At 39.7% G+C, this 15,594-nt stretch overlaps 1 protein-coding gene across 1 annotated transcript in view; it reads left to right on the forward strand.

Annotated features, from left to right (window-relative positions):
- micu2 (mitochondrial calcium uptake 2) overlaps positions 1 to 15,594 on the forward strand; it is a 413,733-nt gene that overhangs the window by 307,072 nt on the left and 91,067 nt on the right. The window contains exon 5 of the mRNA XM_048597612.1: positions 2,978 to 3,053. Within this exon, the coding sequence (XP_048453569.1) occupies positions 2,978 to 3,053 (76 nt within the window). The remainder of the gene's footprint in view (positions 1 to 2,977; positions 3,054 to 15,594) is intronic.

Here is a 15,594-nt window from a genome sequence, read left to right on the forward strand (position 1 = left end):
CAATCTTACAATACCTTTTGTTGTAAGTATGCTAGTTAATTCGTCGATTTATCCCTTGTGGGAGATGGACAAGTATATTCTGGTACCTAAGTCTTATTTGTTAATATAACATGAAAAAAAACATGGAATATAGTGGGATAGAGTTTCCACGTTTAGAGCTCACAATAACACTGGTCAGTTTACAAAACAAGATTCCAATTAAATAATTAACATAATCACGAAAGTAAAGTCTTCCATAAATAAGCGCATGCACAGTACAACATAATTGTTTCTTTTTAATTAAGAAGTATTTGTTAATATATTTAAGAGTGGTAGTTTGGTGTAAGTGTATTAATACAGCTGAAAATGTTTCACAAAAATAGCATTTGGAGCAATGCGTCCAGTCCTCCACTCACATTAAAATTGCAGAATTTAAACAAGAACTATACTGAACTGATCTACAGTCTGGTATACTCTTACCTCAAAAGGACTAACTATTTTTGATACAAAAAGTTCTAAAAACAGACCATGCAGTGCACCTACAATGTCAATACAAATGTTTTCGGCAAGAGCTGTCATTTTCAACTTATTTATGTGGCCAGTTTTGTGGATGGCACCTGATTTGATTGAACTGATCTTGAACTAGCATAAAAGGTCTCATATCAATGGCTTTGGGAATAACTTGCATTTTAAAATTTTCCAATATTAGCATTGATTCAGCCAACTCCAGCAAATCACACTGATTTCTCTTGGATTGTTTTGCAAAGCTGCTGGGAGATTGAGGCAGATTTGGTCATCTCCCAGCTCTTCTGAGGAGGTTAGTAAACATGTGACACCGTCAACATCAACTGTCAGCTGACGCCCAGGAGTTGCCTTACACATGAACGCATCACCAACCATAACTGCTCCACTCCCTTCGTTTTATGAGAAATGCATGGAGTTCAGTGTATTTATTGCCCTTTTTTTATTTTCCAACAATTAAATGTAAAAGCATTCGAAGTGTAATCTGCCAGATAATAAATATCTGACCCACTCCTAACAAGATTTTCTATTAACATTTCAAGTCGAGTAACTTCATTTGTAAAAGACTTGGAAACACATCCATTAACACTTTTCATTTCAATAGTAGGAAATATTACAAATTTAAACAGGTTGGAATGGTCACTGGACTCAAAATGTTAACTCTGTCTTCTCTGCATAGATGCTGCCAGATCTGCTGAGTTAATCCAATTTCTGGTTTTGTGTGCTTCAGATCTCCAGCATCCACAGTTCCTTGTTTTATTTTAGGATTTTCTATTTGTTTCTTTGACCAGTTTTTGTTGTTGTGAGCCCAAGGTCCCATAAAGCACAGGCCCAGTGTTTTCTGTCTCATGTAACTCCATCTTCCAGATCTTGATAGTTAGAGACTGCCTTGTTGCTATAGCCCGAAAGCTCCTGTTCCAGGGAAACCAGCAGGAAGCTGCTTTAAAAACATAAAAAAGTGACTGAAAACCCAGACAGTAGCAAATGTGAATCAGTGGAGACGCAAGTATAAGACAACAGCACACACAGGAATTGCTGCCTATTCCACAACAACAAATTGTAGTCACGTTATGTTTTTAACATAATGAAAAGTGCACAGGCACTTTGTAAGTACATTATTAAGCAAGATTTGATACCAATGCACATAAAGCAATAATCTGGCAGATGACTAAAGCTTGGTCATCACAGAATTCCTCGCCTCTGTTTTTTTTTGTAGGTACTGATTTATATGGCTAGTTCAGTTCAGTTTCTGGTCAAAGGTAACCTCTGGGTTATTCATAGTGGGGAATTCTTTAATGGTAATGCCTTTACACACCAAAGGGCAATATTTGTCTCCCTTCTCAAAAGTGGATGTTACTTGCCACTTATCAGTCAAACCTTGATGTTATCCACCTCCTGGTGCATATGGACATGGACTACTTCAGTTTTTAAGAGTCACAAATGGAGCAAAAAATGGAGCAAACATCCACATTTGTGACCTGGTGATGGAAGAAGATTGTTAATGAAGCAGCTAAGGATGGTGAATCCCTGAGGACTTCCTGTAGTGATGTCTTGGAGCTGAGATGATTGACCTTTAACAACTACAACCATCTTTCCCAAACAAAATGCATTGGGCATCCACCAAGTGGTATTCAATATGCAGGAGTATTCATTTATCAGTTGAGAGGCGGTGGGATATGTGGCAATCAATAGGAGGGCTTCCTTGCCCGTATTTGACCTGATGCCATAAGACTAACCGAAGTCAGGAGTCAATGTTGAGGAATCCCAGGGCCAACTCCTGACTTTATACTACTCGTCTGCCTCCTCCGGTGGGTCTGCCCGGCTGGTGGTGTCTGAGACATTGTCTGAGTCTGACTATGTCAGGTTTTTGCTTGACAAGTCTGTGAGACACTCCGCAATGTTTGGCACAGCTGCCAGATGTTAGTAAGAGGGTATTTTGCTGGAATGTACGGGGTAATTGTTATCTTTGGTGCCTGGTGGATGATGATTCTTCCAGTTTCTTTCCTTTCCTTAGACTTCATAGTGGTTTGATGCAATTGAGTGGCTTGCTCAGAGGGCAGTTAAGAGTCAAGCACATTGCTGTGAGACTGGAGTTACATATAGGACGGATTTTCCTCTTAGTGAACCAGATAGGTTTTTATACAATTGGCACTAGTTACATTAAGCTTGCTTTTAATTCCAGATTTTGTTGAATTCAAATTCCCTATCTGCCATTGTAAGATTTGTACCCATGTCCCCAGAATGTTAACCTGGCATTTCGGATTGTCATTCAGTCATACTATTTACAATGTCAGTGCCTCCCCAATTAAATGAGAAAAACTGAAAAAGCTTCTCCTTTTCTAATTGATGAATTCCTTAAGTAGTTGATGACACGTTTCAATATAAAATTAAAATTAAATTTAGAGAACTATAATAATTATGCATACAATTCTTGTTAAAAATATCCTCACCAGAAATATCTTTCTTTTTCCAATAGGATATTGATACATTGGTGGCACAAGCAGCTACTGTGAAGCAGAGTACTAATCTTTTCAGAGACCTTGGAGATAACGGTATGTTTAAATGTTTTTAAAATGCTTACCCTTTAACAATTCACACAGAGGTCTAAGTTCATAGACCTACTATAAAACCATGTAAATTGTTTTCATGGATTGCTCTGAATATGTGTTTAAAATATGATTATAGTTAAAGTGATTGCATTTGTTTCTTGAGCATTTACTTTAGATGTTGACATCTAAGTAGACCTTTGAAGTCTCAAAACAATCCCTCCAAAAATAGAGGTCTGCTTATACTCCTAATGTAAAATAGGAAGCCCCCGGTGTTGATGGCCACCATCTTTGTCATTCAGTGCCTGGATTCTGTTCTTTATGGGATGTCTTAAATTCTCACACATCTTTGCAAAACGATCCATATCACTGCTTGCTCCTTTTGGGCTCAGTTTTAAGGCATCAGTAAGGAAAACATCCATTTGTGGACTGAAAAATTTAGGCTGATTTGTAATGTGAGTACAGCATGTCAAGGCTGGAGGTGGCAGGTGGCGGGGTCAACTTCTATGACAAATTTACCCAGACATTTTACTTTTAGGCTAATAAAGTGGGCTCATCTTACAGGCCAGGTTGGCTTACACACCATATACCTGCTCCAGTTCAGGTATTCCAATGTATACACAATTAATCTCACATTTATCTTGACAAATCAAAAGATACCCAGGTCAAACTGAGCACTGTTAGCACACACATACATAGTAGAATGTAACTGAAATCAAATAGTATGTCCCAAGGGACAGATCTTCAGGTTAAGGCTTTCAATTATACTGTAATATACCAAGTCAGCAATTCTGAATTGATTTTTTTTTCAAAGAGCATTTAACTGTTTAGTATGCTTTTTTGAGGTTTGTAGCACTAAGCTAATATAGTCACATCATTGACTCTAACAGCCTTAATATAAAGGATCCTGTAGGTAAAAGTGATCATGAGATCATAGAAATTCATATTCTGTGAGAAACAAGGTTCTGGAACTTTGATAAGGCAATTACAAGGAATCGAAGATCGGTGGCTGAAGTAGGCAAAGAAAGTAGATTAACAGTAAGCAGTGACAAACATTTACGGAGATGGCCCATAACCCCCATGATTAATGTATTCCATTGGAAAAGAAAAACTACAAGTAGAATGCACCATCCATGTGATCCACTGAGAAGTATGTGGTGGTATAAAGGAAGAATAGGAGAAAAGGAAATGGAGGTGGGATATTACTATTACTAAGACATGGGATAAGTACAGTAGTGAAAGTGGATCTCCAATTGAAAGAATAAGTTGTAGAATATGTTTGGCTCGAGCTGAGAAACAGCAAGGAGCAGCAAACATTTATATGTTTGTTTATAGGCCACTAAGTAATAGAAATGCAGAGGACAATATAAATCAGCTATTTTGTGGTGCCTGTATCAAGAGTAATGCTGATTTCAATCGATGTGTGAATTGGGTAATCTAATGAACACTAGTGCTGTGGAGGACAAATATCTGGAATGTACACAGTGTTTTTTATGGCAGTGTGTTGAGGAGTCACCTGTGGGACAGGCTAATCCAGATGTGGTAATATTCAATAAGAAGGGCTAATAAATAATCTTGTTGCAAAACAGTACTTAAGGAAGTGACCATAACATGAGGAATGGTCCACTAAGTTTGCAAATTTAATTCAGCAAAGGAAGACTGAAAAACTGATAAAAGGAGAATAAAATGTAAAAACAAGCAAGAAAATTTAAAAAAAAACTTCTACGGGTATGTAAAAAAGAAATAATTAGCGAAGATGAAAGTCCATTACAAGCAGAGACATGGGGATCTTTTATTAGTCATTTTAGGGATGTGAGCTTCGCTGACTGATTCAGCATTTATTGCCTATCCCTAGTTTTCCTTGACTGGCTGAGGTCCATTTGGAGTAGGAAGACCAAAACTGCTATCACGGAATAAAAACTTTGATCCAGTGACACTGAAGGAACGATGATATAATTCTAAAACAGGATGGTGAATGGGTTGGTGGTGGTGGTGGTGGTGTTCCCATGTGTCTGCTGCCCTTGTTCTTCTGAATGATGGTGGTCACGAAATAGCTACTGCAGATTCATAGCCTCTGACCTGTTCTTGCAACCACAGTATTTATATAGCTGGTCCAGTACACTTTGTGGTCAATGGCAACCATCAGGGTGTTAATAATGAAAGATTCACTGATGGAAGTGCCATTGAATTTCAAGGGGCAATGGCCGTATTCTGTCTTGTTGGAAATGCCCATTGCCTGGCATTTGTATGGCAAGAATGTTATTAGCCACTTATCAGACGAGACTTGGGTACTATCCAGGTCTTAGTGCACTTTGACACGGAATGTTTCAGAGCAAGTCAGAGGCTAAGAATCTAGCAGTGAGTACCTCACTTCCAAACTCCCCAAAACCTGTCTCCATCTATCATCTAGAAAAACAAGGGTAGCATTGTGGGTGTACATACACCAAATGGATTGCAGCAGCTCAAGAAAGCAACTCACCACCACCTTCTCATGGGCAACTGGGGATGGATGGTAAATGTTGGCCCAGCTAGTGATGCCCACATTCTGTGAGAGAAAAAAATTAAGAATTTTTTTTAAAGATTAAGCACAACCTCCCAAGCCCTTAAACAACATGGGCATTGGTGAGAAAGTTTGGAAAATATGCTAAAATCAGTGGTAATGGGCCTCTTGGCACTGAGAGCAAGAAGTTCAATTCTCATTTCCCAAAACCCAGGTTTTGAACAAAGAGAAGAGAATTTCACTGGTGAGTGGTGAGAAGCCAGTTTGCATTAGGGTGGTGTTCAAGGCCCAACCGTCTTCAGTTGCCTCATTAATAATCTTCCCTCCATCGTAAAGAAGTGGGGATGTTTGCTGATGATTGCATAATACTCAGCACCGTTTGTAACTCTTCAGATACTGAAGCAGTCTGTGTTCAAATGCATCAATATCCGGGCTTGGGATGACATGTGGCAAGTAAACTTCACACTACACAAATGCCAGGCAATGACCACCTCCAATAACAGACAATCTAACCAACAATGTTACCATCACTGGATCCCCCATTATCAACATCCTGTGGATTACCATTGACCAGAAACTCAACAGGACTCATGATATAAATACAGTGGCTATAAAAGCAGGTCAGAAGCTAGGATTACTGTAGCAAGTAATTCACTTTCTGACTCCACAAAGCCTGTCCACCATCTACAAGGCACAAATCAGGAGTGTGATGGAATACTCCCCACTTGTCTGAATGAGTGCAGCTCTAATAACATTCAAGAAACTTAACACCATCTGGGTCAAAGCAGACCGCTTGATTGGCAACACATCAAAAACTATCCACTGTCTCCACTACCGATGCTCAGTACCTGTAGTGTGTACTAGCTACAAGATGTACTGCAGAAGATTGCCAAAGAGCCTTAGACAGCACCTTCCAAACCCACAACCATTTCCATCTAGAAGGACAAGAGCAGCAAATGTATGGGAACATCACTATTTGTGTTTCCCTTCAAGCCACTCCCCATCATGACGTAAGTATATCACTGTTTCCTCACTGTCACTGTGTCAAAATCCTGGAATTCCCTCCCTAATAGCATAGTGGGTCTACCTACAGCACAAGGACTGCAGCAGTTCAAGAAGGCAACTCACCACCACCTTCTCAAGGGCATCTAGGGATGGGCAATAAATGCTGGCCAACAAGCAACACCCACTTCTCATGAGTGAATTTTAAAAATTACATATAATTGGCATGTGATTATTATTTCATTTATATGCAGTTTCCTGTTCTTCCACCTCACAGACAGAAACTAGACAGTGACAATTCCCAACATGAAAGTTGGAGCTCATAGCTGTCTCCTCTAGCTCTTATCTTCAAGCTATCCAAGACTTAAATGCAGCAAAACCTGGATAATGTCCAGGTTTGGGCTGGCAAATGGCATGTGGCAAGAAGCACTCAGGCCAGATAATGACTGAACATCCATATAAATACAGTAGCCACAAGAGCAGATCAGGCTAGAAATTCTGCAGTGCATAATTCACCTCCTGATTCCACCAGCTACAAAGCACAAGTCTGGAGTGTGATTCACTATTCCCCACTTGCCTGGATGAGTACAGCTGCAGCAACACTCAAGAATCTTGACACTATCAAGAATAAAGTAGCCTGCACGAATGGCATCTCATCCACAAACATCCACTCTCTCCACCACCAACACTCTGTAAGAGCTATGCATATCATATAAGATATGCACTGCAGAAATACACTAAGGGTCCTTAGACAGCACTTTTCAAATACACAACCACTACCATCTTGAAGGACAAGGATAGCAGATACATAGGAACACCATCATCTGCAAGTTCCTCTCCAGGTCACTCACTGTCCTGACTTGGAAATATATTGTCGTTCCTTCAGTGACACTGGATAAAAATGCTGGAAATCCCTCCCTAAAAGTATTATGGATGTTACCTACACCAAATGGACTGCAGCAGTTTGAGAATGCAGCTCACCACCACTTTCTCAAGGGAACCTGGGGATGGGCATCAAATGCTGGTCCAGCCAGCAATGCCTGCATCCTATAAATGAATAAAAAAAGTCTAAGACAGCATTTTCAGGCACACTCTACAATCAGTGACCACCCATACCTCCCAGGTGTTGTTCTTCCAGCTTACGTTAGACAGAGATTCACTTACACATCCGTCAATGTGGTTTATTGCTACTCCCGATGTGGCCTCCTCTACATCGGTGAGACCAAGCAGAGGCTCGGAGACCGGTTTTAGAGCAACTGCGCTCTGTTCATGACAAACAGCAACGCTTTCCGGTCACAAACAAGTTCAACTCCTCCTCCCACTCCCTGGGCAACTTGTCCATCCTGGGTCTCGTGCAGTGTCACAATGAAACCACTCGCCAACTGGAGGAGCAGCACCTCATATTCTGCCTCAGGAGCCTACAGCCCAATGGCCTAAACGTGGATTTTACCAGTTTCAAGATCTCCCCACTCCTGGCCTCATCCCATGAGCAACTCTCCCTCTCTTCCCCGCCTCCTTTACCTGACACAACCTGTCCATCTTCTCTCCCACCTATCCGCTCCTCCCACCTCACTGACCAATCCCCACCACTCCCGACCTGCACTCACCTATCACCATCCCACCTACCTTCCCTAGCCCCACCCTCCTCTCCCTATTTATTTCTGAGCTCCCTTCCCCCTCTCCATTTCTGAAGAAGGGTCCCGACCCAAAATGTCAACTTTCCTGCTCCTCTGATGCTGCCGGGCCGGCTGTGTTTGTCCAGCTCCACACTGTGTTGTCTCTGCCTCCAGAATCTGCAGTTCTTACTATCTTTGAAGATATCTGAAGTTGTCTTAGGTCTGGTTCATTGTTCCTTTCAGGCTAAGGTGTGAATAGGATTTCTAACTGAACCATGGTTCCAGACAGCTATCCCTGTTAAAAATCCAAGGTTTTGGTCCAGTATTCTAAATTAGGGTGCTGTTCTTTAATCTATAATTGTACATCTAATGCAAAGTGATCACACCCCATTGACTCCTTGGCTATTATCAACAAATAGCCTTTTACCAAACTCACTATCCTACATTCTTCTGCTTCCTGCATCTTAGTCAGTTGCAAAGGAAAATCTGTTGCACCGTCATCAGAAAACAATCAAAATTCTGCAAACACACAACAGAAGCAAAACATTAGAACTTCTATTACAGTGTTTATCGCTTCAAATTCTGTCAACCATCAAATGATCCCTCCCTTCAGTGAGCATCTAAACACTAAGCACCTGAGGGCCAATCATAATTTGCATTTCTGTGATCTTTTATCCTAAATTTAAAAATATAATAGAAGTAAGCCTTGTTCACAGACAGGCCTGGTCACTGCCCATCTCTCCTTTCCTCGACCCAATGAACCATGGGTGAATTAATCACCGTTGGCGGTTCGTGCTAAATGTACTCATATGCAGGCCCTTCCAGGAACCTGCAAAAATTAATTAAGCTGGATCCTTTGGAGGCACGGGTTCAATAGGTACTCAGAATGTTTTGAATGAATTAATTCTAAATTTACTGAGAAAATGACCACTATATCCCAACCTAAGCAGAAAATGCTCCTAGTCAGTTTCAGTTGCTTAAGTTCAAGTTACTCGCACGTGGTGCATTGGCACTGACTTAGAATTTATTACAAAAATAAGCATTTTATTTCAGCTTTTTTATTTGAAGTTTATCAAGCCATCACTCTTAAAGGTGTCAGAATATTGTTTTAAACTTTCTTTTTAACAATTATGTTCAAAGGTGCTGCCCAATAATGCTTTTAATGGCAAATTTTGCATTTGAATAGAAACTCGAGAATTTCAGAAACTCAGCCCCTGTGTATTTAAACTGCATTTTGTTTTCTGAAATTTCAGACTCTTTCAAAATATATAAAAATCTACTTTTTTGGACTCACCACAGATAAACTTAAAAGATAAGCCACAAGTTCCTATTTAAATCTGTTCCAATTCGCTGCTACTGAAGCTTGTGAGCACAAAATGTCATTAAGCACGACATGCAAATATTATTGAATATAAAAATATGTATTATCTGCCATCTTGTGAGAGCTTGTGGGTACTGCACATGTGAATGATACAGATAATTATATATTTACTGCATTGACTTCTTTGGAACCAATGTAATTGATTGGGATATATTAAAAGAAACTTATTTCAATCTGAAGGTTTTATGAAATAAAAACCAAATAAATTAGAAGTGGACATAATAGTTGTTTATAAATTTCTTTCATTAATAAACACTTATCAAGAATACTACAGGAATTATTCATTTCCTTGTTCAGATGAGTTTGTGGTTCATTGGGTGTGTATCCATGTGACTTTGTATAAAGAACACCTCTATTATGTATGTCATGTGGAGTGATGCAGCATTACACAAACTGGAATAGTTCCAGCTTTGAATGCTGGTGTGCTGTGAGATAGCTGCATTGGCAGGGAGACATTGCATTATGTCTCTAGCATGAGACTGCAGATGGAAAATGCAAATGTATGGATGTCAGGAAGGATGAAAACCATCTCAATTATGATGCCCCATGGGTTATTAGTTCATAAAAAGTCATTTACACCAAGTACTTTAGTTTTAACCACATTTAAGCAAATGTACAGGGTGCAATATGCTGACTTAAGAATGGAGTAAGAAAGAGAATGGTAAGAATTAGAAGGATGTAATATTTACTACTTGCTTGTTTGGCTTCCAACTTCAGATATCCTTTACCTACTCTATCATTCAAAATAAATGGTTCAGACTAGAAAATATATTTCCTTATCTCACACTTGCTCAGTTGACTCCCATTAACTGCTTATGTTGACTTTTGTTTTTGGTATTACCAAAACCCGTTTTAAATTGCAACTGCAGGTCAGCATACTAATATGATCTTGATTAAGTGGTGTTCCTGTTTCTATTTGCATATACACAAGCATGGTCAAATAAGCATTATTTAATTTTAGTAATTATTTGTAATTGAACTTGTATGGTTTATTGTTTATTAAATTAATAAACAATACAATAGATGTATTGTTGAAGACTGAATTAGAAGTATAGTTTAATGTTGACTAACACCTTGCAGTTAACTAGTTTAACTTAAAATAAATAATTCTGTGCCATATCTTGTTAATTGGCTGAAATGATTTCTGTGAAAACAGGATCTTGTCTGTCTGTGAAAACAATTAGCAAAAGGTTAAAAAGAATAATTAGATTATTTCAAGAAGATATGCAAAGAAAATTGCATTCACCTTGTGGAGAGGACAGGTTTCCTAAAAAAGCAATGGCACTTCTTGGCACAGGGCCTAGGAGTACTACTGATTCAATCTAGAGGCTTGGCAGCTTTGCATGTTGCCAATTCTCAGGAGAATTATATGCAGACTATTCTGTGGAATTCAGGGCTGCCGGATTTGGCAAAGATATGAAATACTTGCATCATTGTAAGTAATATATTTTTTAATCATGGATGTTAAATTTTGCAAATTAATTTGAAATATTCTGTGTTCAAATTAACTTCAGTAAATTGCTGTAACTGGGCAAATCCTACAGGCATAAATATTTATAAATCATGCTAACATAACGATGCATTGAATCAATATTTAACTATTGTCATATATTTGATGGTTTAAGTAATCATAATGCAGGAAATTGATTTTAACAATAGTTTCTTTGCTAATTACCTTTCAATGAAATCTAGTCATTTTTCATCTTTTCATCATATATGCAAGTACTAGCCCTGTTATTTAATACAATATTTTCTAAGCTTTGTCCAATATAACAACTATTTTTGGTAACTATTCAGCTATTCATGAATGCAATTCATCTTGTCCTATTCTGGACTTTTATACATCATGTACCTTCAGGGAAGAGGAAGAAAAGAATAGTGTATTCACAAACCATAATTACAGCCAAAGAATCAGTTTAGTTGAAATTATTACAGAAACAGAGAAACATGGAAAATAGGTGCAGGAATAGGCCATTTGGCCCTTTGAGCCTGCACCACTTACGTGGTTGATCATGCAATTTCAGTTTCCAGCTTTCTCTCTATACCCCTTAATCCTTTAGCCGCAAGGGCCATGTCCAGCTCCCTCTTGAATGTTAATTAGAATTAATTGCATGAAATGCCTCTGGAAATCTCACGCACGGGGACTCTAAAGCAAAGGGAGAAAATTAGATTAAGACAAATACCCTCTGTCTCAGGAGTTGATACAGAAAGATACACTGTGTGTAAACAAAGCACTAAAGGTAACAGAGATGGGTTTCAGTGCAGAACCATGGATTGCCATCAGTTTCTGGGATGTGATTGGTACTGCAACAACTCTTTCCCAATTCCACTCGTTGACCATCTCGTACGCATGATTCTCCCTCTCCTATTCACCTTCCCACTTGCTTCTTCCTCCTGAACCCCACTTTGAACAAGAGCTCATTAAGAGGGATGGTAGAGATATGAAGCAAGCAAAAGAGCAAGGACAGCTGTAAGCGGAGAGAGTTGAAATGGAAACAGATCAGGGTGTGGGGAGCACATGAGAATGTTTCAGGATTGAAACAGTGATCGAGAGAGGATCAGGAAGAGAATCAATAGTGGGAGAATCCAGGAGGAAAGGAACAAGCTGGAGAGGGTACTCAAAGCAAGCAATGAGAATCATAGAGCTGATGAACTTTTTACTGTCTTTGTCGAAACAGTTTGGTGCTTGCTCATCTTTGAATCTGCACCAGATCAAGTAGAATATTCACACATTTAAGCAACTTGCACAGAATTACAGAAGTCTTGCACTGGGGTGGGGAGATGGCGGGGGTGGGGACATGCAGCCATCATGCTTGCATTCACTGTTCAAATGAGCATCATTACGTAGTGCCAATTTCCTGCTTTATCCCCACACTCTTGCAAACTTTTTATCCAAATAACCATCCAACGTCCTCTTGAAGGCCTCAACTGAACCTACCTTCACCACATTTCCAGACAATGTTCTCTATACCCTAAATTCTCACTGAGTGAAAAAGTTTTTCTCCTATTACTATTGCTTCTTTTGCAAATCACTTTAAACCTATGTCCTTTTGTTCTTGTTCCTTTTACAAGCAGGAATAGTTTCTCCCTATGTACTCTAGTTAGCCCACTCATCATTTTGAAGGCATTTTATCGAATTTCCTCTCCAACACCCTCTCTCTAGGATGAACAATCTGAATTTCTTCAATCTATCTTCATAACCAAAGTTTCATATCCTTGGAAACATTCTTATAAATCACTTCTGCACGAACCCTGATGCATTCACATCCTTCTATGTTGTGGCATCCAGAACTGTACACAATACTCCAGCTGAGGTCTAACGAGTTCAACATCACCTTGTTTCTCTTGTATTCTGTGCCTCTCTCAATAAAACACAGCACACGTTATGCTTTACTCTCCACTTGCTCTATCTGTCCTTTTACTTTTAATCATCTATGCACGAGTACATTCAGGTCCCTCATGTCCTGCACATCTTTTAGAATTACACCTTGTGTTTTATACTATCATTCAATGTTCTTCCCACCAAAATGCACCACATCAGATTTCTCTGCAAACTTCACTCAGTGTCGATGTTGTTTTGGGGTTCCATACTGTCTTCCTCGCAGTTCACAGTGCTTCCAAGTTTCATGACATCTGCAAATTTGGAAATTGTACCCTGCACTCCAAGGTCTGGATCATTACTATGTATCAGAAAAAGCAAGGATTCCAATATTGACCCCTGCAGAACCTGATTACAAATTTTCATTCAGCCTGAAAAATGTCCATTGACCATTGTTTAGAGTTTAGAGCCATAATGCAAAGAAACAGACCCTTCGGTCCAACTCGTCCATGCCAACCAGATATCCCAAACTGATCTAGTCCCATTTTCCAGCAATTGGCCCATTTCCCTCTAAACCTTTCCTAATCATGTACACATCCAGATGCCTTTTAAATGTTGTCATTGTACCAGGCTCCACCACTTGCTCTGGCAGCTCATTCCATACACACACTACCCTCTGTGTGGGAAAGTTACCCCTCAGGTCCTTCTTAAATCTTTTCCCTCCCACGTTAAACGCATGCCCTCTAGTTTTAGATTCCCCTACCCTGGAGAATAGACCTTGGTTATTCACCCTATCTATGCCCCACATGATTTTATAAACCTCTATAAAGTCACCCCTCAACCTCGGACATTCCAGGGGGAAAAAAGTCTCGGTCTCTTCAGCCTCTCCCTATAGCTCGAAACCTCTAATCCCAGCAACATCCTTGTAAATCTTTTCTAAACCCTTTCAAGTTTAAGAACATTTTTCCTATAGCAGGGAAACTAGAATTGAATGCAGGTTTCCAAAAGTACCCCAACCAAATGTCCTGTACAGCTGCAACTCCAAGTCCTATACTGAACACACTGAACAATAAAGGCAAGCATGCTAAATGTCTTCTTCACTACCCTGTCTACCTGCAACTTCCCTTTGAAGGAACTATGCACCCACACCCCTAGGTCTCTTTGTTTGGCAACAGTCCCCAGACCCTACCATTAACTGCACAAGTCCTGCCTTGATTTGCCTTACCAAAGTGCAACACCTCATGTCTATGTAAATTAAACTCCAGCTGCCACTCCTCAGCCTATTGGCCCATCTGATCAAAGACTCGTACTCTGAGGTGACCTTCTTCACTGTCCACACCACCACCAATTTTGATGTCATCTGCAAACCATACCTCCTACATTCACATCCAAATCATTTATATAAATCCTGAAAAGCAGTGGATCCAGCATGGATCCTTGCAGCACACCATTGGTCACACATCTCTAATCCAAAAATAAACCCTCCACCACAACCCTCCGTCTCCTACTTTTGAGCCAATTTTGTATCAGTTGGCTAGCTCCCCCTGGATTCCATGTGATCTAACCTTGCTAACCAGTCCACCATGCAGAAACTTGTCAAATACCTTGCTAAAGTCCATATAGACAACGTCCACCACTCTGCCTTCATCAGCCTTCTTTCTCACCTCTTCAAAAAACTCAATCAAGAGACATGATTTCCCAAAGCCATGTTAACTCTTCCTAATCAATCCTTGCCTTTCCAAATGCATGTAAATCTTGTCCCTCAGAGTCCCTGCCAACAACATACCCACCACTGAAGGGGTTGCCTCTCATTCTTCTTAACTCCAATGAGTACAGGGCCAGCCTATCAGCCTCTCCTCATAACAGTCCCTCCATACCTGACATCAGCTCAGAGAACTTCTCTGAACTGCCTCCAATGCCGGCATATCTTCCCTTAGATAAGGGCCCCAAAACAGTATTCCAGCTTTGATCTGACTAGTGCCTTGCTTAGATTTAGCAAGACCTCAATATTTTTAAATGCCATTTCCTTTGAAATAAAGGTCAACATTTCATTTGGCTTCCCTATTAGTGGATGAATTTGTATGCTAGATTTATGCACCAGGTCTCCCAAATCTCTTTGTGCTGCAGCTTTCTACAATATTTGCTCGCTGTTTCCTATCACTCATGAAATTTTGTATATATGTTGCGACTGACCATTTTATTTTATGACCAATAACTTTCCTCACAAGTCTGTTATGTTATGGGTTGTTCCAGAGCTTAAAATATAAGACATCGAAAACAGGAAATCAAACAATCCAACCATCGTCTAAACCCTTGCAACTCATGTAATTGAAATAATCTTAGCCCAATGTAGGACCATTGGTCTTTTCAAGTTTCCTGATCTGACAATGACCTTCCTGCTCAGACCTCACCTCCAAATTAAAATCCAGGCCAAAATATTAAAGCTTGGTTCATAGACCTTATTATATTAGCCAAATGTGACCGTTTTCCTGCAAGTATAAACTGGAAAGTTGTGAAAGAGAAATAAACAGTCAAAATCTATGTTTAATAAATTAGACTGAATACCAGCCATTTGGTACATCAGTGTATTTTTGGGGAGAAAACTGGCTAGTTCATTGATGGTCACCACCCATCCTTTGATAAGAGGATTGTGTATCACAATGGTGGGCATGGCTAAGCTGAAGGGTCAGGCTCAGGGAAATGTTGAGAGATCAAGACTTTAATGAAAG

The sequence above is a fragment of the Rhincodon typus genome, chromosome 6 (genome assembly GCF_021869965.1).
Source record: "Rhincodon typus isolate 14 chromosome 6, sRhiTyp1.1, whole genome shotgun sequence".
NCBI classification, from domain to species: Eukaryota; Metazoa; Chordata; class Chondrichthyes; order Orectolobiformes; family Rhincodontidae; genus Rhincodon; species Rhincodon typus.